Source organism: Aethalodelphis obliquidens, unplaced genomic scaffold (assembly GCF_003676395.1).
Source record: "Aethalodelphis obliquidens isolate GAN/ISIS:26980383/991018 unplaced genomic scaffold, ASM367639v1 scaffold7, whole genome shotgun sequence".
Classification (NCBI taxonomy): domain Eukaryota; kingdom Metazoa; phylum Chordata; class Mammalia; order Artiodactyla; family Delphinidae; genus Aethalodelphis; species Aethalodelphis obliquidens.
The window spans coordinates 5,854,939-5,877,589 of record NW_020837951.1 but is presented as its reverse complement, the minus strand read 5'-3'; the positions used below and the strand labels follow the sequence as shown (position 1 = coordinate 5,877,589).

At 55.5% G+C, this 22,651-nt stretch overlaps 1 protein-coding gene across 1 annotated transcript in view; it reads left to right on the top strand.

The window, feature by feature from the left end:
- LOC113619391 (hemicentin-2-like) overlaps positions 1-21,797 on the top strand; it is a 32,905-nt gene extending 11,108 nt beyond the window's left edge. Inside the window, exons 7-15 of the mRNA XM_027104102.1 lie at positions 3,341-3,529; positions 4,414-4,509; positions 4,815-4,942; positions 6,550-6,694; positions 9,989-10,101; positions 10,226-10,385; positions 11,416-11,581; positions 20,793-20,920; positions 21,739-21,797. Coding sequence (XP_026959903.1) covers positions 3,341-3,529; positions 4,414-4,509; positions 4,815-4,942; positions 6,550-6,694; positions 9,989-10,101; positions 10,226-10,385; positions 11,416-11,581; positions 20,793-20,920; positions 21,739-21,797 — 1,184 coding nt within the window. The remainder of the gene's footprint in view (positions 1-3,340; positions 3,530-4,413; positions 4,510-4,814; positions 4,943-6,549; positions 6,695-9,988; positions 10,102-10,225; positions 10,386-11,415; positions 11,582-20,792; positions 20,921-21,738) is intronic.
- Positions 21,798-22,651: the final 854 nt, after the last annotated feature.

The window sequence follows — 22,651 nt, the reverse complement described above, 5'->3', positions numbered from 1 at the left end:
TGGCCGCTGACCCTGCGTGTCCGGAGCCTGTGCTCCGCAACGGGAGAGGCCCCAACAGTGAGAGGCCTGCGTACCGAAAAAAAAAAAAAAAAAAAAAAAAAATATATATATATATATTTATATTTAGGGAGTAAAGTCATCCTGCAGCCCTGGCCAATGGGCCTATGGCTCCAGGCTCGACTGAACGATCTTTCTATGGGGAAAGGAGTCTTCCCGGGAGGTGGATGTGGAGGCCATCCCCAGCGTTGTCTCATTCACAGATGCCCTGGAATTCCCTCTAAATGCAGGGCAGGGCCTGAGGCCAGCCTCTCCCGTGGCCACCCTGCCCGGCTACACAGACTTTGGGCCTGAGACGCCGTCCCTCTTCTGACCGAATTGAGTCAGGACTGATTGGAGCTCTCCTTCCTGAGCTGGTGCATCCCCTCCAGCTCTGCCCCAGGGCTCTGAGCCACAGGAACTGGGGGGATGGTGGAGGAGGCTGGGGGGCTACAGGGTCTCCAGACAAATAAAGAGTCCTGGAACTTTAAGATACTGGAGTCAGGGTAAAAACGGTTACCTCTTTCTGGATGGGGAACTGAGGCTCAGAATGGTGAAGGGGTTCATCCGCGGGTGTCCAGTGGGGCAGGGGCAGCAGGGGGGCCCTGCCCAGGCTTCAGGCTTTCAGGCTGGCGTCCCTTGCCCTGGGGCCCAAGTAAGAGGAAGGGACGGCATCACCTCTGTCAATTTCACTTTGCTGGGAAATCCCTGGGGGTGGAGGGAGTGGCCCAGCAGTGCTGTTAGACGAAGTCTCCCCTTTGGCCACACCCTCCTGTCCTGCCCCATCCCAGCCTGGTGGCTGGCATCCTTGGTGGGGCTTTTCTGTCTTCTGTGGTGTTCCCGGTTCCCCCGCACAGAGCTGCGTCCCCGCAAAAGCGCTGCAGCTATCAGGTGATGAGACCTGTGCCTCTCCAGGGGGCGCGGCAGCTGCTGTGATGTCTGGCTGTCTCTGGGCACTTGCAGCTCCTGACCCGGAAACCTGCCCAAGGTCAAGGCAGAAAGGGCTGTGCACGGGGAAATCCGGTGGCTGTGAGGCCAGCTCACGAGCCCTCCCTGCCGAAGGTCACCTGAGTCTGTGAGGAGGGGTCTTCGAGCCTGAAAGCAGAGGCGGCTGAGCCTCGCGATGGGACCCTGGAAAGGGCATGGGGCTGGGAACCCGTCCCCACAGAATCAGGGTGGGCCCCGCCCCGCCCCCGCCCCGCCCCCGCCCCGCCCCTCCCTCGGGTTTCATTCTCCCATCTGCACAATGAGGAGACCAGAGCACCTTCAGCTCTGGTGTACAGGGTTCTGAGGTCCCGCCTTATTTGGGGGACTTCAATGAGGAGCAGGGGGATGGCTGCACAGGAGACGGAGTCACAGTTTTCTGGGCAGGATGTAAGTCGGGATTCACCTCTGAAAAAAGATGGAAGAGATGCCAGGTTACCCCTGAGTACTAGGGGGTACGGGGGTGCGGTGGCTGAGAGCCTGGGTCTTAGCAGCAGCCAGACCTGGGCTCTGATCCCAGCTCTGCCACTGACTTTGAGCTGCACCTGGGGCAGGTTCCTTAATCTCTCTGATCCTCAGTTTCCCCATCTGTAAAATGGGGTTGTGAAAATACCCACTTCATGAGTTTATTGAGGCCATGAATGAACTCTAAAAGCACCATCACCATGCCTGTCACTTAGAAGGTTTTCCAAATGCTACCCTTTGTACATGTTATTTGCTTACTATTATAAGTCAGCTGTCCTCTCTCAGGGGAGGAATTCAGGACGAGGCCTGCCTGGAGGAGGGAGGTTTGAGCTGTGCCCTGCCGTGGGCTGGGCAGAGCCGGGGAGGCAGGCTCTGGGGGTACCTGGCCCTGGAGCTGAGCCACGGCTCTGCTCAGGATGGGAAGAGGGGAATAGCAAAGCTCTGCCCCCAGGGCCAAGGCTCTGCAGGACCAGTGACGCCATCTGAGGCACCTGGATGGAAGGCTTTCTTGGATTCTGAGCCGAGGCAGCTGCCAGGCCCCAAATGAGGAAGAAAAGCAACTCGCGGGTGGTGTCTGAGGTTGGGTCCAAGACTGTCTTCCTCCTTGCAGTGATTTTCCAAGTTGTGCTTCTATCTCCCTGGAACTTCCCTACTCCCTGAGGCCAAGAGGGAAATTTGATGTCATGATTTGGACGGATGGGGGAGATTTCTGGGGAGAGACAGCAAGAACAAAAGAGGTGGAGGTTTTTCCACAATGCTGGACGCAATGGGTTCAAAACAGGCCGGGGACCTTCCTGTTTGCGGGTCTGGGGACAGGGACCTGAGGACAGTGCCCAGAAGCCACAGGGAACAGGGCCTGGACCTGTCTGGTGTTGGACCTGCTTCTGGCCAGCAGAAAGGTGGAAAGGATCATGAGCTTCTGTTTTGGGAAATAACCTATTTCCATGCCCGCCCCCCCCCCCATCATAAAAGTAAGACAATGCTTAGAAAAAAAGTTTGGAAGAAACACTACAAACCATTAACAGTGGTTACCTTGTGGAAGGTCACGGGATTTAGAGTGTGTGGAGCAAAAGTTAAAGAAATAAATCGTCGTGTGTTGCTTGGATTTTTTTTTTTTTTTTTTTTTTTTTGCTTGGATGTTTTATAACTCAGGTGAGCAGGGCTGCCCTTGTTTGCATCTGTTATCCTGGTGTAATTATTAATATGGCTCTTTTCACTCTTAAGTGTCCCATTTGGACCATAAAGTATAAGATCAAGTTCTTTTTTTTTTTTTTAAGATCAAGTTCTTTATAGGCTTCTTTTGATGTTGTGGTAGAGATTTATGTGCTTCTTACAACATGTTCAACAGCAGAGAAGGATGAAGCATGGTAAAGATGAGCTAGAACCTCCCCACGAAGTTGGCTCTTTGGGAAATGGTTGCCGGAGTCTAGGAGACCCGTGAAAGGAAGCCCCCGTGGCCCAGGAAGAGGGCAAGGGAGGTGACGCGCAGAGCTGGTGGGGCTCCTGGGGCGGAGGGTGACTTGCAGCCCCTCTGAGGTGGGCTTCCCAGGAGGTGCAAAGAGCAGAAGCAGGAATGTTGCTCCCCCGTATGGCTGGGCAAAGTGGGGTCCCTGAGACCCCACATAGGGTGTGAGGACTTCACCCTGCCAAAGGGCACTTGCTCTCCTCCTCATCCTCAGGAGCTCTTCAGGGTGGACCTGCCAAACTTAAGTTGGCCCCGGGAGCCCTGGATATGCGTCAGGTTCATGAGGGCGCGGCTGGAAGAGGGAAACGCCCCCAGCGACCGGAGGGGAGGCAGAGGCCTCCAAACAGTGCCCTGGGGGCTGGGTGAGGCTGACCGCTCACCTCCCTGCAGATGCGCCCCAGCTGACAGAGCTGCCCCAGGATGTCACCGTGGAACTGGGGAGGAGCGCCCTCCTGGCGTGCCGGGCCACGGGCCGCCCATCCCCTATGGTCACCTGGCGCCGTGGAGATGGCCAGCCACTGGGGCCCGGGCGGGGCAGCACGACTGGGCGGCCCGATTCAGGACTGCTGTTCTTTGAAAGTAAGAGATTGGGGCTGAGGGAGAGTGGGCTGGGGAGACAGAATGGCTTCCGACACCCTCAGCCCCCAGACTGGGTGGCCGGGAGCAGGGCCCTGACCCCCAGTGCTGACCATAGGTCAGGCTGTTGCAGGGTCATATTTCAGTTGGGTGACTCTGGTCACGTCATCCCACTACTCTGCACTGATAATGACAATACGTACCACCTGGGTTTACTAACAGGTCACCTTAAGGAGCTATTGCGTGAATAATACACGTAAATCCCTTAGCACAGTTCCTGACACATAGTGTCATATGTGGTAACCATCATCCTCACCATCCTCACCATCACCGCCATCACCATCATCATCACCACCATCACCACCACCACCACCATCACCATCACCATCCTCACCATCCTCACCATCACCACCATCCTCACCATCAGCATCATTACCATCACCACCATCACCACCATCATCACCACCATCCTCACCATCACCACCATCACCATCACCATCCTCACCATCACCACCATCCTCACCATCACCACCATCGTCCTCACCACCATCATCATCGTCACTGCTACAGCTCCTATTTACTGTGTGCCAGGCCGGTGCTGAGCGCTGTATTTGCATTATCTATGGACCCCTCCCAGTCACACTACAGTGTGCAGTTATTGATAAGTTATCCCCATGCTACCCATGGACAAGCCGAGGCCTTCTCACCCTTCCAAGGACTGGCTGTATCCCCCAGCCCTCTCCTCCCTGCCAGCCCAGCCCTCCTACCTAACCCCCGCAGGGCCAGACTGTGACAAGGGCGCGTCTGCGCCTGGGGAGCTGGAGCCTGTGGGGGCTGGAGCCGTGATGTGCTCTGACAGTCAGGCCTGCCTCTTTCCTGCCCCTCAGGTGTGATTCCTGAAGACCAGGCCCCGTATATCTGTGAAGCTCAAAATGTCTTCGGGAAGGTCCAGGCAGAGGCCCACCTCCTTGTGACTGGCCATGGTTCGCTGGTGGATCTGGAGAGGAGGGTTTGGGGGGGACACCAGGCACCCTCAGAGACACCCCCCCATGACTACCCATCCTTTGGGACAGGTGTGTCCACAGCCAGGTTCTCCAGGAGGAGCATCTGGACCCCTACTTCCTGGGCAGTGTGCCCCAAGAAGTGTGTCCTTTGACCCTTTAGGGTCCCCAATCCTGATGCTTCCACTGGTTCCCTGGGGAGGAGACAGTGGGGAGTGGAGGCCTCTGTCCCCCGGATGCCCACCCACAGGAGTCTCGTGTACCCACACTGTCTCCTCTCCCGATAGCACCTCCACAGATCGCCAGCAGTGCCTCCACCGTCCGGGTGCTGGAGGGGCAGCCCGTGTCCCTGCCCTGCATCATCCTGGCTGGGAGGCCCCGCCCCGAGAGGCGCTGGCTCAAGGCCGGCCAGCCCGTGAGTGCAGGGCCCCTCTGGGTGCAGGGGAGGAGGGCGCTGTCATGTTCACACCTCGGTCTCTGCTTGCGGTTCCCCTGTTTTGGAATGTCCTCTTCCTTCCTGCTTCTTTCCAGAACCTTCTCTGATAACGCACTGATAGCATCCTTCCCCCTCTAGAGTCCTTGGCCAGAGGAGCTTGTGCACCGTTAGTGCTGTGGGCGGGGGCACAGACGCAATGCATTCGCCACCCCCGTTCGGATGACTCCAGGGCAGAGACGTGACCTGAGCGGCTGAGCATCTGCCTGGCTCCCTGGCACACTGCTGGCTGCACAGGGGCTGCTTCGCCCATTCCCATCCATGTGGTTTTCTTTATTTCCCTCTATTTCCTTTCTGCCATTCACTCCTTCGCCTCTCCCTTTTCCTCCATCCTTCTGGCCTATCCTCAGACATCCCGCGGTCCTTGTGTCCTGGAAGCTATAAAAGAGGTGCCCTTGTCCCAGCAGACAGCAGACGCTGGACACCCGGAGAGGCAGTGACTATGTGACCCGGTGGCTGCCCTGGTCCCGGGCCTGTTGTTCCGGTCCCTGATGCGGTGCAGACAGGGTCCAGCTCCCGGAGCAGGGAGGCTTTGCCGAGGCAAAGCCTGTGTGATTAGATGTGACCCCGAGGAGGACTGTGCCTGGGCACGTAGGCTGGGGCAGTGAGGAGCCTTCCTCAGTAGACTCCGATGGGCACGTGGGGAGGGGTGGCCCTGGGCCTTGTCCACACCAGGACAGGAAGTGGCTGGAGACGCAGAGCTCGTTTAGTTCAGTGGGAGTACTGGGTGGACCTGCGCCTGCCCAGCTGCCGAGTGCGAGGAGCAGAGCCCCCCTCGAGCTCACTCAGCCTGGAAGGGCCTGGTACCGAGACAGCCCAGGAGCCTCTCCCGGAACCGGAGTGCAGAATGTGCGGTTGGGTTCGTGGAACAGGGACGGGGAGGCTTAAAGCGGGCTCAGGCCTGGTGGAAAGGTTTTGGGGCCCCTCACCAAGGATGGACCGGCTGGACATCTTTATAGAGGTTGCCCCAGGCCCCATTCTGGACCAGCGCCACCTGCCCCACCCCGGTCCTGATGGGGACAGACGTGGGCACCCATCAGGAGTGGCTTTCTCTGCTTCTCTCCCTGGGACCACATCCGATGCGGCCACACCTCTGCTCCGCTCTGCATGGCTCTGTTCTCTCCCCACAGACGGGCTGTCCTTCCTCTCTGTGGCCTCAGCGTGCAAGGGCCTTGGAGCTTCAGCCCCGACTTCGTAAAGGCTCTGGCTCCAACCCTGCACTCCTGGGAGAGGCTCCCATCAGTCCCCTCGGGTCAGGTGTCTTGCCCTGGCCCAGTTGGCCCTGGGAGAGTGGGGTCAGCGGGGGCCCGGGGGTCGGGCCCACCTGGCCCTGAGGGTCTGTGGGGGGGTGGATGAATATCAGGGAAGGGGTAGGAGCATCACCACCCCCCCCAGATTCCCCCACCCTCTCCAAACCCCTGGCCTCCTGGGCCAGGCTGCTCCCTGCTGGCCTGGTGGGCGGTGAGGTTTCTGGGTGCTCTCTCTCAGCTGGCCCTCGGCCCAAGCTGGTGCTTCCTCGCCCTCACCAGCTCCCACCGGGCAGCCAGCATTCTGTCCGAGCAGATGGCAGTCTCCACCTTGACCAGGCGCTGTTGGAGGATGCAGGGAGGTACACCTGTTTGGTCAGCAACACGGCCGGCTCTCAGCACAGGGACGTGCAGCTGGTTGTCCAGGGTGAGTCCCGGGGTGGTGGGGGCAGGATGTGATGGGGGAGGGCACCCGGGGGGAGCTTGACCTTGAACATCTCTGTTTAAACAAATTGCACAAATAATACATATTCACTGTAGGAAATTTAGAGATTGGACAACCCCCCGCCTCCAAAAAAAAAACAAACCCCAAAACAAAACCAACCAAACAAAAAGCAACCTCCCTTAATACCAGTAGCTAAGAAGAACCAGAATAATTTTACGTTTTGGTGTGTATCTTTCATACTTTATACACACATGAGTTTGCACATGTACGTATACACACACTGTATATATTTATATAATATATACATTATATATACTCTTTAGATATGTTGTATATTATTTTTGCATGATATATATTCTTTATATAAATTAGGTATAAATCCTTTGTGTACACATACATAGAAATAGTTAGAAACCAACTGGAACCAGGTAATATTACTGTCTTGCAACCTGAGTGTTTCTTGTGACAATATTTATGACTCTTTTCTGTCAGTAATACTCAGAAGCAGTGGTTCAAGGCTGCATGTCCCCTGTTTGGCTGAGCCAGGAGTGTCTAACCTGTCCCCTAGTGTCCTGTTTCTCACCAGCATGAACACCTGGGGATAAACATCCTCATGCTTGGGCTTCCCTGGTGGCGCAGTGGCTGAGAGTCTGCCTGCCGATGCGGGGGACACGGGTTCATGCCCCGGTCTGGGAAGATCCCACATGCCGCGGAGCGGCTGGGCCCGTGAGCCATGGCCGCTGAGCCTGCGCGTCCGGCAACAAAAAAATCTTCATGCTCCACCTGTGCCCACGTGACCAATTCTTTCCCGCGGATAAACTAGGGTTGTGGAATTGAGTTTTGACTCACAGAGATCGCACATTTTTAGGGCTTTTCGTGTATTTTGTCCAGTTACTTTCCCACCCACAGCGTTGGAGAGTCCCTGTTTCCCTTCACCCACCCAACCAGGTACCACCGTTCTTTTTAATGTAAAACAAGAAGTTTAAATTAAGTCTGGTTATGTTTTGTCATTTACCGCATATGTTAATATCCTCTTTTTGTTTGTTTGTTTCACTTGTTTTATTAAGACCCCGAGGGATGAGCGGGAAGAACTCATCATTCCCCATTTTGTAGAGGAAAACTGAGGTGCAGAAGAGGCTGGGTTTAGAACCCAGCTGTCCTGTCTCCTCATAATTCCAATTAATAAGAGCGATCAAAGGTTGGGCATGTGTCATGTGCCAGACCTCTGAGAGGTTGTGTGCAGGTTTCACTTAATTTCCCTAACTGCTCCAAGAGGTGGGTTTAAAAGACTCCAGCTTCTTTGACTTTAAGGAAGCTGAGGCTCCGGGATGGAGGTAACTCACCAAGTCACAGGATCAGCAGAGGCTGCCTCTGTAGAAAGCCTCACGCCCTCACTTCCCACCCTGCGCACAGCGTCCTCTGTGCAGTGGAGATCGAGCCCATCTCTCTTGGCTAATTTCATTTCCGTTCAACAAACGCTAATCGACTTGCTGGCTTTTGCCACCTGGGAAAATCCAGAAGGGCATTTCCCACCCTAAAGGAACTGAGTGTTACCGTCAGAGCCCTTGGCCTCTGGCTTTCCCTCCTGGTTCTGGTTTTTCCATGCCCGTTTCCCCCTCCCCTGCTCCTCTTGGAGACATCCCTCACTCCCGCCCTGTTTTAATGCCTGCAGCTCTGGATGGCGCCCAGGACAGATTTTGCACTTGTTTTCAAGTTCACTGTGTCCTGTGAACACTATTTTCTGCCGTTTCTCATCCGTCCATCCCCAGAGAGTGAGCAGGGAATTAGGGTTAATTTAGCTTTTTAGCTGACCAAGGAATACGGGTACCAAAAGATTAAGTGGTTTATCCAAAGTCCCACAGTTAAGAAACGGCACAGCTGGTTCCTAAACACAGGCTGTCCTATGTCTGGGGCATGAATTTACAGCAGTGGTGGCTGTCTTCTTCTGTTAAAATTGTTTTTGTTTTTTTTTTTAAATCATGATAAAATAGGGACTTCCCTGGCAGTCCAGTGGTTAAGACTCTGTGCTTCCACTGCAGGGGGCACGGGTTCGATCCCTGGTCGGGGAACTGAGACCCCACAGGCCACATGGCATGGCCAAAAAATAAAAAAATTTTAACAATCATGATAAAATATACATAATATAAAACTTGCCATTTTAACCATTTAAAAGCCTACAGTTTAGTGGCATAAATGAAGTGGCGTAAGTGGCATTCACCTTGTTGTGCCACCAGGTTCGTTTGCCCAATGCACAGCAAGCCAAAGGGCTGAGACGCCGAGGTTTGCAGCGGAGAAAGGATGTGTTCACAAGGCAGCCTAGCGAGGAGACAGGAGAACAAGCCTCAGGTCCACCTCCCCAGAGGCCGGGGGCTTGGGGTATTTATGGGATAAGGAAGCAGGGTGGTCTTAGGCGTGGGGAAAGGTGATTGCAGGTAGGGAAAAGGTGAGGTAATTAATGTTCTGTGCAGGCGTATCTGGGTTACTTGCTTCTTCCTGGGATGCATATTCAAAAATGGAGGCGCCTAGCATGATCTGACGGTGGGGTCTTTGGCCCTCTGATGTCAAAAGGTCATTCACCAGATACCTGTGCAGGCCCAGTTTTAGGGTCTGTGGTCCCAAGCAGTCTTAGCTGGCTTGAGCTCGAACTAGACACCAAGTTCCTGGAAAACAACTCAGACAAACATCTTATTATTTAGGCTACATGAAGCTTGGAGGGTCTGCAATTTGCAACAAAACAATTAAGCGAACTTGCTAAGTGAAGGCGGGGCTCAAGCAGAGGGGTTTTTAGCAAGCTGTAAGACAAGCCAGGAATTTCTGTTAACCCCATGGGGCACAGTTTCAGGATGGGTTTTTTTAACCCTGTAGGGCACGGTTTCACAACCATCACCACCGTCCATCTCCAGAACCTTTTCACCTTCCCAAACTGAAACTCTGTACCCACCAATTCCCCATTTCCCCCTCCCCTAGCCACTGGCCGCCACCATTTTGCTTCCTGTCTCTATGAATTTGCCTGTTCTAGGTATCTTGTGTAAGTGGAATCACACAGCATTTGTCCTTCTGTGTCTGGCTTATTTCACTTAGGGTGACATTTTCAAGGTTCCTCCATGCTGTAACGTGTATCAGATGCTTATTCATTTTTAAGGCTGAATAATATTCCATATGAACACACCACACTCTGTTTATCCATCCCCTCTGTTTGGATTGTTTCCACCTTTGGGCTGTTGTGAATAATGCTGCTATGAACTTTGGTTTATGAAATTGGTTTGTTTTTAAAAGTGCCACCTAGAATCCAGCCCACGGCCACCCACCATATCACCAATGAAGGCGTTCCAGCCTCTCTCCCCTGTGTAGCCTCAGGAGTGCCCACCCCTACCGTCACCTGGACCAAGGTAGGTGAAGCCTGTTGCCACAAAGGTAACCAGAGAGGTAGGCCCAGTGCATCATGGGGAGAGGAATGATGCAAATTGCCGTGGGGTGTGGGCTCTGCTGATGTCACCTGTGACTCTACCACAGGAAACCAATGCCCTGGCCTCCAGGGATCCCCACTACAATGTGAGCAAGGATGGTACCCTGGTCATCGCCCGGCCATCTGCCCAGGATGCAGGGGCCTATGTCTGCACAGCCACCAACGCTGTGGGCTTCTCCAGCCAGGAGATGCAGCTTTCTGTCAACAGTGAGTGAGGGCCACCCCTGTCCTGGGAGAGGGGCTTGGCAGCTACTGAGGCAGGGTCATGGACAGTCTGACCTCACCTGCATCCTCCTTGCATCTCGTCAACCCTGCCTCTAAATTTCTCACGTCTGAAGGGCATGTAGACCAAAGCTGTCCTTCAGAGCACTGTCCCCTGTAGTGTGGGCATGCTCTAAGAGAGGTTCCAACTCAGCCCTTTGCCACTGGATGGGGGGAAAGTGTCACATGAACAAGGCTTGGAAAGACCCAGGGCCCTACACTGGACCCCCTCCCACCTTGGCAGCCCCCTTCGCCCACCTTTCTCCCCAGCTCTTTGTGCCCAGACCCTTTGGCCTCCTTTCAGTTTCTTAAATGATCCGTCCTGCCTCAGGGCCTTTGCATGTGCAGTTCCTTCTGTTGGAATGCCCTTCCCTTCCCTGGTCCAGCCTACTTCTCCCGTCAGTCAGATCTCAGTTCTCTCTGATCTCTGAGGCTGTGTCAAATCACCTTGCTGTGAACTCTCCGGAATGTCCCTTTCTTAGTGCCCATCACACCTGTGATTAAATAATTACCTGTGTGTTGAACTGCTTGGAACCAGTGTTTCCCTGGGGCCCTTGGCACAAAGGGAGACTGGGCATCATCTGATGGTTAATCCCGTTTATTCCTGAGAATAAGGGAGAGAGAGGAGAGGGAGGACAGAACCTGCCAGAATGTCCCCAGGGAAGGGAAGCAGGATGGAGAGAAGCAAGAGGGGGACACTGGGGCAGGAGGGACCATGTCAGGGTCATCAAAGCAAGATGAGCTTCCAGCGGGAGGATGGGGTAGACGTGGGGGGTGGGGTATGACTAGGGGAAACCATTGGATCCGAGCCCACCCTGAAACCTACACTCTGCCGTTATAAGAGAGCCCACCCACCTTCTGCATCTCTGGGGTGGCAGTGCCACCTCGGCTTCCTGGGGGAGCCGTGCTGGTCCCCTCTGGGCCGCGGCCCCTGACTCCCTGCTCTGTTCACACCCCTGCATGATTCTACCTACAGCCAAGCCCAGGATCCTTGTGAACGGGTCATGTGACGCAGACAAGCCGCTGACTGTCACAGCCAAGGCCAGTGACGAGGTGACCCTGGACTGCGAAGCCCAGGGCTCTCCACCCCCGCTGGTCACCTGGGCCAAGGACTCCCTCCCTGTGCCACCCGTCACCGACAGGTAACCCCGGTTGCGGGGCCTTGGGTCTGGGGATGGACAGAGCTTGGGGTTTGAGGAAACTGACCTCCAGGGGACCAGTGACCCGGCCAGTGTATGGGACCCCGTGGACACCCCCAGGGGCATGCCATCCGATTACACACACGGCACTTTTGGCCATTGACCTTTAAGGGAGCACGGGTGCCCTTCAGAGGGGGAAGGCCTCTGAAATAACACGCACGCAGCGCTTCACGCACGGCCGAGGGGCGCACGCGCAGGATCGCCTTCCGTCTGCTCAGCAGAGCAGAACTGAGCGGAACTGAGGCTCAGCGAGGTGGGGTGACCTGCGTGTGGTCACTCAGCTAGGAAAGAGTGACGCCACGGTTGAGACAGCCTCCTGAACGAGACGCGTGCGCCGTCCTTGCCTGCTCCGCGGACCAGGTGTCTGGCAGCGGGGCTTTCAGGGATCCTGAGAGTGGGCAGAAAGGGAGGAGGTGCTTGGGCATCCTTCAAAGCCTGGCTGCACCTCCCCAGGCAGGGGTGTCAGGTGGGGTGGTTCCAGACAGGAAGGCCTCAGACTCCTGGGACCCTTGACCCTCGAGGAGTGGGGCTGTGGCGAGGGGGCAGCTCTGGCCGGTGACCTAAGCCCTGGCGGGGCCTTTGAGAAGTTCCAGATGGAGGAGGTCTCAGAGCAGCCTGCTGTGCAAGATCCCACTCCTGACACCCACACGTGGGTCTCTACCTCTCAGAACACCTGTTTGGTGCGCCCTCCTGTCCTCGAAGCCTGCACGCCTGCACGCGGCTGGGGTCCTGGGGCTGGGCTGGCGCTGTGCTGCCCCCATCCGTGCACCCTTTGGTGTCTCTGCAGCCCAGGTCGTAGGTGTGGGAGGGAGTGGTCGCCTGGGGAGCCTGCATCTCTCCGCAGAAAGCCTGGTCCTGGCTCCTCGGCTGGCAGCCGCCTGGCGGGTGCTTGTTTATCTATGGTTTGCTGCTGAAATGGCACACAGCATTTCCCATTTGTTCACCCCTCCTTGTTGTGATGCGTTAATAGATCAGCCGGGAGCCGTAAATCTGTGAGAGCTGCTTCTGCCATCCTGAGTTTTGCTCTGTCCCTTCTCCCCTGGCCCCCTCCACTTCGTGCTGGCTTACGGCTTTCTCTTGAGATTTCTGAGATTCCAGGAGTTCACCTACGTTAGGTGGGAAAATATGCCTGGAGGGTGGGGCTGGGGGGAAGAGCTCAGAGCCTGGAGTTCATCAGACCCGAGTGTGGATCCCGGCTGGTTCTGTATTAGTCGTGTGGCCTCCGGTGGCCGCTGGTTCCTCTTGGACCGCTTCTCCATCTGTGAAGTGGACGAGGTTGAAACCCTGTTCTCAAGATACAGTGACGGATGTGCGATGCTTAGTACATTGTCAGTGGTGGAAAATCACTTCGACGGCATTTTCCTGCTGCTGCTATAAACTAAAGCATCATTTCCAGCTTTCAAAAATTATCATCATCCTATGTGTTATTTAATTCCCACCAACTCTTTTCAATGGAAAAGCCTTATTGAGATATAAATGGCATGCTTTCCAATTCTGTGTTTTTAAGTAAACTCTGAGTTGTGCAACCGTCCACGATTAACGTTAGAACATCTCCAGCACCTCCTGCACAAAAGCAATCCCCACACTCATTGGCAGCCGCTTGCCATCCCTGCGCGACCCCAGCCCAGCCCCCGGCACCCACTCTTCTGCTCTCTGTCTCTGGATTGATCCGTTCGGGACGTCTCCCGTAGATGGAATCGTGCGCTCTGGGGCTTTCTGTGTCCGGCTGCTTTCACTTCGCATCGTGTTTCTGAGGCGCCTGCATGTTGGAGCAGGGGTCAGGGCTTTGGTCCTCTCTGTGGCTGAATAATAGTCCGTTGCCTGGATAGAGCACCTTTTGTCAATTTAGTCACCAGTTGACGGACCCTTGGGCTGTTTCCACTTGCTGGCGATGGTGAATAACCTCACAGACCTTTGATCGTATTGACACTTCATTTGCGGGCTCTGGGTCCCCGCCGTTCTTTGGGCCTCTCCCTGTGGCATCTGATAGCTTCCCCACGCAGAACAAAGCTCCCTTTTCTGCCGGACACACGGTTCCCCTTAGTCCCACAGCCGTTCAGACAGAAGATGCAGGTTTTTAAAAACCCATGGGAAACACGCAGGGAGCAGTGGTGGTGCGGGGGTAGCTGTGCTGTCTGTCTGCTCCCCTTCCCCTCTACCTCCTCTGTCTCTTCCTCTTCCTTCTCCGAGGGACCCCCAGGGCTCAGCTTCAAAGCTGCCGTTCTGGAAGCTTAAGAACTTCTTCTGATGAGTCGTGGGTGTTGGTCTACCTCCAGGTTCTGTGCTCCTTCTGCCTGGCTGAGCTGCCCCCTCTTCTGTGGTGGCCCCCTTCTCTGTCCTTAGATGGGGGAAGGCCTGAACCTATTCGGGGTGCCCGGGGCCTCTCTCTCCCGAACCTGTGCCAACCTTGGCCAAGGGCTGCGGTCAGGGTCACCAACAGACCTCCAGTACTGGTGCTTCTTCAGAGCTCCTCGGTAACTCTGGTGCAATCAGGGTTGAGAACCCCAGCGTGGCCGAGCCCCTGAGGCCTCCTGCATCTCTGTTCGGGTTGGGGGGTGGCCCTCTTCTCCTGTTGGCCATCCTGGAGGTGGGTGTGTTGAGTGGCATCATGCCTAGTGCCTTGAGGGGGAAACAGAAGTCATGGGGTGTGGGGAACTGGGATCCTGATCTCACTTCCCGGGCTGGGCCCTAACGCGCACACCCACACACCCACAGATACACATAGACATGCACAGACATAGACAGACATGCATGGACACATATAGACATGAATACACGTGGACAGGCGCACAGACAGACACACATAGACACACGGCCACGCACACTGACACAAACACAGATACAAACACATGTGGACATGCACACAGACACAGCAGAGATGCAGACATGAGAACACGTGGACACACACATATCGGGCTTCTGGGCCAAGGTCGGGCAGGCCACTGCTCTTTCTGGAGATTTTAGAGAATATTCTGAACTCAGGGAGCCTTGACCTCCGGAGTCAGAAAGTCCTAACGCAAAGAAAACATAGTAGGAGCTTGAGTACCCATGAAACTCTAAGCCACCCACCTGTGTCCACGACCCCTTCCAGGGTGTTCTTGTAGATGCTTCCAGAGAATTACATTGAGTGCCTCTTCCATTCTGCCCTTATCATTGATATTTTTCCACATTTACCCATTTTCTAGATTCATCCTGGCCCACGTCATTGCTTTCCATTTAAAGGGCAAGGTAACATTCCAGGGCGTTCAGCCCTCATCGTTGCTAAGCTTTCTCTGTTTGGGGCAGATGCTCCGTTGCCAGTTTTGGGCGGTAATAAATGGGGCTGTTGGAACATTTTTGCACAAATGCTTCTCTTTATCTCCTGGGTCATTTCCTTGGGGTATAGCCCTGAAAGCCAATGGCCGAGTCCAAGACTGGGAACGGTTATCGGGTGCCTCTTACTCTGTGGGACTGCTGTTTGTGAAAGGACCATTTGAGTTGTGAATTCAGAATTGAAGTCCGCAGGATTTATTGAGCATCTCCTGTGCCCAGGACTGTGCCGAAACTGTCTAGGAGAGAGAAGACATGGGCTCTGGCTGTGTGTGACATCAGGTAGCAAAAGACCTAGGGTCCCATCCCAGCCTTGCCCCCAACTCTCTGAATGAACCCGAGCAAGACCCTTCCCCTCTCTGGGCCTCAGTCTTCCCGCCTGAGAAATGAAAGGGTTGGACAGGCGATGGTGGCCAGAGAGTGCCTAGTGGCTCTGGTCCCATGATTCAGCCCAGGGATGCTGGGGCGAGGTGGTGTTGCTAGGCAACAATGTTTGTTTCTGGTTCTGATGTGTATCTGGGACAGCTGCGAGTACTCCTGGCTTCAGCACTGGCTCCCGGGGGCAGCCGGCCAGGGTCCCACACAGGGCCAAACCAGCCGCATCCGGGGGAGGGGAGGGGACAGGGAGAGGATAGAGCACCCCGAGGATGCTGCAGGGCCGTCGGCACACCCACTCTCTCTCATGGCCCAGTGGAGAGGTGGGGGGCTGCAGCTGGGTTCTGACGATCCAGGAGAAAAGCTGCTTCCTCCTTAGAAGGGAGTGGCATGGCACGGACTGCCCAGGGGCCCCTCGTGGGGTCTTTACCTTGGGGGATCTTCATAGCTCATCTGATTCCTGGCCTGGTGGCTGCGTGACCATGGACAGCGGGACTTCATCTCTCTGGGTCTCTGCAAAAGGGGTGATGATAGTAGGATCTGCGGTTTGGCTGTTGAGGGTTTCAAGTGACAGCGTGCACGGAAGTGCTTAGCCGTGCGGTGGCGCATAGGAAGCGCTCGAGTGTAGACAGCTGTCACCTGTTAGCACCTCTGGGTTTATGTTGCACGGGCTCAGAGGATGTGTATTCTCCCCCTCGCTCACATATTGTGCTTGGCCCTTTCCTTGATATCAGGCCCCTCTTCCTAAACTGCTCCAGCTTGGGGTTTCCGTTTGGGGCTTCCTTATAAGGGTCTATGGTGTGGGTCAGGGTCAGAGCGGCCACTGGTGGTTGAAGGTGCTGTCCAGGCTGACTGGTGCTGGGGGCAGGGGGGACGGGCAATCCCTGCTGCAGCCTCAGATCCCACCCTGGCCCGGCAGACAAGCGCCCGGCACGTATCTGCACGTGGTGGATGTCTGTTGAGCGCTGTTGCTCTGCCGGCTGTGGTCGAGGATCAGCTTCTGGTGGGCTTGGTTCTGCAGGGGGTGCTGTTCATTCACTTGACAGCCTCCGCCCAGAAGGCTCTGCTCACACGGTGAGGTTGGACGGGCCATTTAGAAACGGGGGCAGCAGGGGGAGCATGGGACACAGCAAGAGGGCCTGGGCGCAGGCCAACCACAGATTCTGAGCAGCCAGAGGACGGGGTGCATTTCTTTCACCCTGGTGGCCCACCTGGAACCCAGTGGCTCTTTGTCACGTGAGTGAATGAATGAACGTACGAGAAATTGGCAGAACTCGGCTCCATGGAACTCAGAGCGGGGGAAGGGTAACCTGCCTGCGCTCGTCAGGGAAGGGTTCGTGGAGGAGCTAGAGGCTGTGCTGCCTTGAACGGGGTCTGGGGGCAGGAGAGCGGCCTTGAGACAGGGTGGGGTGTGGGAAACAGTGTGAGCGAAGGGGGGAAGGGGTGCGTGTGTGGACAGGGACAGCTGGGATTTGCCATCAAATATTTATCAAGCACCTGTTGTGGGCCAGCACCTGTGCTAAGCGCTGGGAACATGGCAGGAACCACCTGGGCAACCTGGCCGCTCCCTTCACGAGCCATCAGACAGCGACAGGTGATTACAGGTGTGTTAAATGCCGTAAAGCCTCCAGGAGTGTGTAAGTGAGAGAAGGGGTCTGGCTGGGGCAGCTTCCCTGAGCCACAGAGGAGCTGGAGAGGGGACCCCAAGCTGGGTTACAGCGAAGGTGTGGCCTGGGATTTGCACTTTCTATCAGATGCCCTTTGGTCTCTCCAGGCAGATACATCCCCCTTGGAGCTCATAGGACCAGGGGGACACGGCAGGGAAGGTGGGTCTCCCTCCCCGTCCCCCGTCATCTGCGTGGCTGTGTGACACTCACAGCCAACAGTGAAGCCTCCAGTGCAGCGGAGGTCATAAACAGGAAATTCCCCTCGAACCTCTCCATGTTTTCATCTTGGCGCCACACGGAGCCATCTGGCTGCTCTCGCCTCAGCGGGGAGGCTGCTGCTAATTACACCACAGGCACGGGGCACACGGCAGCGCTCTCCCCGCTTCCTCCCACCTCCCCCCTGCCCCTGACATCCTTCCCGGGGCTGCAGCCCCCAAACCCCAAGGAGCCTTGGGAATGTGGAGAGAGAGCGCCCCGGGGCGTGGGGCGGGGGCGGTGCAGAAGGGCTGCCCCGCAACCCCTAGACCTCTAGGTCCTGTTTGGTCTGCCCCAGGCCCCATACCTTTTTCCTGTATCTGGTCCGAGTGGGGTTTGCTCTGTGCCAGGTCTGGGCTAGGTTCTGGGGATACAAAGGCAAATAAGATGGCTGGGGATGTGTCCTCTTAGGGCCCGCAGGTGACAGGTGGTCACAAGCCGGTGCGGTGAGGGTTGTGATGGGGAGGGCTCTGCAGGCCTCAGCTTGACCATTTATAAGATGGACTTTCCATTCGTTCCGTTTCCTCCTTTGTGGTATAGCGAGCAGCCTTCCCTCTCTAGGAAATGACCTGGGGGTCATCATGAGAAAGACAAGATGCCTACATTTATTGTTGAGAATTATTTCCACTTTTGGAAGTTTCTTTCATTATTTTTTTTTAATCCCAGAAGCTCCCACTTCCTATCCTTTTAAGGGCTTGGTGAGGGAGGAAACAACTTCTCTAAAGTTCTTAGAAGACCTAGAAGGCAACCTCTGAGATAAAGGAATTCCAGAGCAGCCTTTTCAAATATGAAGAAATTGGGGTTCAGAGACGTTGTCTGCCCTGCCTGGGCTGGCTCAGCACGTCTGTAGCAGAATTGGACCTCAGATCCAGAACTCTGGTGCTCAGCCTAGACCTCTTTTTGCTGTCCCATGCGTGCCTGCTTGGCTAGTCGAGGTTTGCAGCAAAGTCCCCTGAGGGAACCGTGTCCCTGCACCAAGTGTGACTCAGTGTGTATGTTTCAGCCTCAAACTGATTTGGCTCGTGTTTGGTGGGTGTCAACGTTATTTAACTTAAAAAAAAAATTGTGGATGAGAAAAGCCAAGCCAGGGGAGGGGAGCCACACAGGGGAAATGTTTCCTTGTCACTGAGACAAGAAAGCATCTGTGTTGTTTTTTCCTTTTTTCTTCCACTTTGGAAGATTAAGGGACCTACTTAGGGCTGCCCAGCTGATTGGGGGCTGGGGGGCGAAACACAGACATGTTGAGGGGGGCGTGGTTTTTACTAGCAGCAGGGCTGTTTATCGAGCACTTACTATGTCCCAGGGACCATGGGCTTTGTGTGCACCATGTCACTCCATACGTGCCGTCTCCTGTGATCCCAGGTGAGGGCACCGGGGCTCAGGGAGACGGAGTCCTTGGCCCAAGGTCAGCCTTCAAGAGGCCGAATGGCGGTGGATGCAGGGGTCACTTGCTGTCAAAGCCCTGTTCCCATCTGCTCCGCCGGGCTGCTTCTCAGGGCAGGGGCACTTCCCTGTGTCCTGGGGCAGTACTCCCAAGGAGTGGTCCCCCTGAGGACCTTGGTAAGACCCCGATTCCAGCCTCCCCCCACAGATCAGAGTCTCTGGACGGGGCCTGGGAATCTGTATGTTTCACATATAGCTGGAGGATTCTTATAAGAAGCCCTGCTCTACAAGGGGGAATGATGGACTCTACCTGTGAGAGCTGATGGTGTGTGAGCCTGTGGCGCCGGAGTCCTGCTCCTGTGCGTGGGGACACATACATCAGTGTGCAGAGGACTCTGGTGGTGAAAGAAAGAAAGAACGAAGGAAGGAAAGAAGAGAGGGAGGGAGGAAAGGAAAACCTGAATGTTTAAATGCCCACCAAAAGGAGAACAAATTAATCCAATTGTGGTACGATCACACAACAGACTACTATACAGCAGTGAAGAGTGAATGAATTAGACCCACGCACATACACGTGGTACCATTTCTATAAGAGTTTTAAACGATGCAAAACTGCATTGCGTATCGTTATGGATACACTGTCGTCACCATGATAACAGCTGACCTTTGCTGAGTACGTCTGTTCCAGGCACTGTGCTGTGAATTAGGTCTTTCCGTTCTCCGGACAGCCCTATGAGGGCTAAGTACCACTGTTGTCTCTTTTTTCCAAAAGGAGACAACCGAGGCACAGAAAGGTTAAGTGACTTGCCCAGTGTCACACAGCAAGCACATGGCAGAACAGGGTCGGACCTAGTTGTCCCAGCCCAGTGCCTGGGCTCTAGAGACCACTGCCTGGTATATCACTCACAAGTGTCCTCAGAGAACTTGCCCCAGGTGCCTGCTGGAAGCTCAGGGCAAACTGGACGAAGGGTTTGCTGGGTAGGGGAATTACAAGCCCACTTTACATATGGGGAGACGGAAAACCAGCAGAGCACAGCTAGTCCCCCGTGGTTGTCCAGAGAGTGAATTGCCAGCAATGTTGACCTGTTTAATAAGTGCACGTCCAGCACTTGGCCTGCACCTGCTTGGGAGATGGGGGCTATTGTCATCCCCGTTTTGCAGAGGAGGAATCTGAGACTCAGCAGAGCCGGGAGTGGAGACCGGGACTGGAGCCCAGCTGTACCCTGATGAGCATAGGCGGGGGGGGGGGGGGGGGGGGCTGGCCCTTGGAGGTTACCACCCCCACTCCCCGCCCCCGTGCCAGCTGCTTGCACTTGGGGCCCTGCTGTGGCCACTGGCCGCAGCTGCCCACTCAGTTCTACGGGGGCAGGGACTGCACGGAGCCAGCACATGTGGGCTGGTGACATCATATCTGCAGAGGCCCCCTCGGGTCCAGCCCAGCTGCAGGAGCCTGGCTGGGGGTCCCAGATCCCTGTGGGATGGGGGCCGGGTGACTTCAGCAAGGTGGGCCAGGTTGGGGAGCGCAGCGATGGGGGACCTCTACAACTTCCTCCTGAGGGCCCAATACAACGCCGGACAACAGGACACTGAAAAGCCCTGGGTTCAGAGCATGGCCAGACCTGGCACTTAGACGCAGAGGGTCTCTGGGCTGCAGCTTCTCCCTGGAAGCCATTGAGGGGGCCTCCAAATGAGGCCTCATCCCCACTCTCAGGGCAGGGTCGAGGGACGGTAGGCATGTGCATTAGAGGAGGAAGAGTTACTGGCGACTAGGTACCAGGCCCTGGGCTGAGCCCACGTGGAATCTGTTCACCAGCCTCGGCCACAGAACTTCTTAATATGCCCATTTTACAGATGAGGAAATGGAGGCTCCAAGAGGTGAAGGGACTTGCTTCATCCAGCTGGGAAGGGTTCAAAGTTAAACCCAGCCAGCGGACTCCTAGCCTAGTGCTCTTTGTCTGTTATGCAAGTTGGAGGGGACATGGCCTTGGCCTGGTGGTTTGGGGGAAGTGGAGGCAGGGCAGGGGGAGGAGTGAAGGGTGGGTGGCGGACACTGCCTCAGTCCTGGCAGGCTGCCTGGAGGAGGCAGCTGGTTCAAGTTGGGTCTTGGGCCTTTCTGGCAGAGGTGGGGTCGGTTGGGGTCTTACCAGTGCCCCTCACTCCCACAGGCATTGCCTCCTCCCATCAGGCTCCCTGCATCTGGCCCAGGCCCAGTTGAGTGACAGCGGCCTCTACGAATGCACAGCCAGTAACCCTGCGGGGTCCGCTGCTCGGTACTACATCCTCAGGGTGCAAGGTAAGGTCCTGGCTGGCAGCCTCTGTCTCACACCGTTCCCCCCAACCCCCATCTTCCTTAGGCCTCTCGTGCCCCTCCCCCATCTCCACTCCAGGCTTTGTCACCTCTTCATGGTCCTCCAGTGTTTCTTCCATCAACTCTATTTCCTGTCTTTTTCAAGCCTTATCTCTCCTCCTCACCCCCCTTCTTCCCCTCTCCTGAACTCCTTGGTTGAGCCCGGAGAGTCTGTTCAGAGGCCCCCTGAGAGCAAAGGGCAGGGCCCCGTGGCGTTGGAGACTTGGGCGTTGGAGACTTGGGCGTTGGGAGGGGGACCCACGGAGGGGGTTCTGGTTCCTGGCTCAGGTGGGGGCCCAGGAGTGCATGTTCACCTGGGTGTCCAGGTTCCATTCACAGAAGCCACCCAGTGGAGTCACTCCACCAAAGAGGCGGGGACCTTGTCATCTCCAGGAGCACGGGGATGAGTTGTCTGAGACAGGGGTCCTCTGACTGCAGCCCTCAGCCACTACTGACCTACATGCCGTTTTCATGTGGCCCACGAGTGAAGAATGATGTCTACATTTTTAAACGATTGGGGGGAAAAAGGCAAATAATGTGACATATGAAAATGATATGGAGTTCAGGTTCAATGTCCATAAATACAAGCTTTACTGGAGTGCCACCACACACGTTCGGTTACGTAGCGTCCGTGGCTGCTTTCACGCCGTGATGGCAGAGTTGGGTAGTTGAGACAGAGACCATCTGGTCTGCAAAACCTTTTCAGAAAAAGCCCTTTCCAGAAAAAGCCAACCCTTGATCTAAGCTGACTCCCCATTTTACAGGTGGACAGGCTGAGGTTCAGAGAGGGAGGGGCTCAAAGCTTCGCTATGAGTTTGCGTGAGCATGGGAGAGAAACAGAGAAGCAGGAAGCAGGGTGATGAGCAGGGCCTCAGAGTCGGCAGAGCTGGGTTCGAATGCTGACTCTGTCACGGACTGGCTGTGTGACCTTAGGCCAGCTGCTTGGCTTCTCTGAGCCTTGGATTCTTCTTCTATAAAGTGGAGGCAATAATGCCTGTCCCATAGTTGTCAGAAAGGGTATTGATGACATCAGGCACTCAGCACAGTGGAAACTGCTGTTGTTTTCAGCAAGTGTTTTTAGGGGGGTAGTGGGCAGGGCATGTATACCCTCGTGCTCCTAGACAGTGAGGCTCTGGGCTCTGGGTGGGGGAGCTGATCTCTGCCCAGGGGCCAGCTTCCATAGATGGTCTTATCTTTGGGCTCCTACTCTGAAGCTGGGAAGGGAATGGGTGTCCTCAGCTTCCCCCGAGGGCCCAGGACACTTGTCCTCGTCTTTGAGAATTCTCCCAGGCTCATCCAGTCTGGCCCCACGGAAGCCACCTGGATTCCTGGTCACACAGACCCAGCCTTGGGGCCCGTCCAGCTCCTATGAGCCGACGCAGTGGGTGACTCTGGTCGAGTCACACAACCTTTCTGAGCCTCAGTTTCTTCATCTGCAAAATGGACATAGCATCACCCACCCCATAGGAGGGACCAACTGGGATGGAGGATGGGAAAGTTGCTTGAAAAACACAAATGCAGAAGAAACAATACCCACTATCCTCCCCAAGCCAGGCAAGGGGAAGAGCGAGCTGGGAACCCTGAGAGTGAGTCTAGCCGCAGTGTTTTAGGCGCCACCGTGGAGCAGGCTCCTTGCTGGCTGCTCTAGTCCTGCATCTCATTCCATCCCAGGGCTTC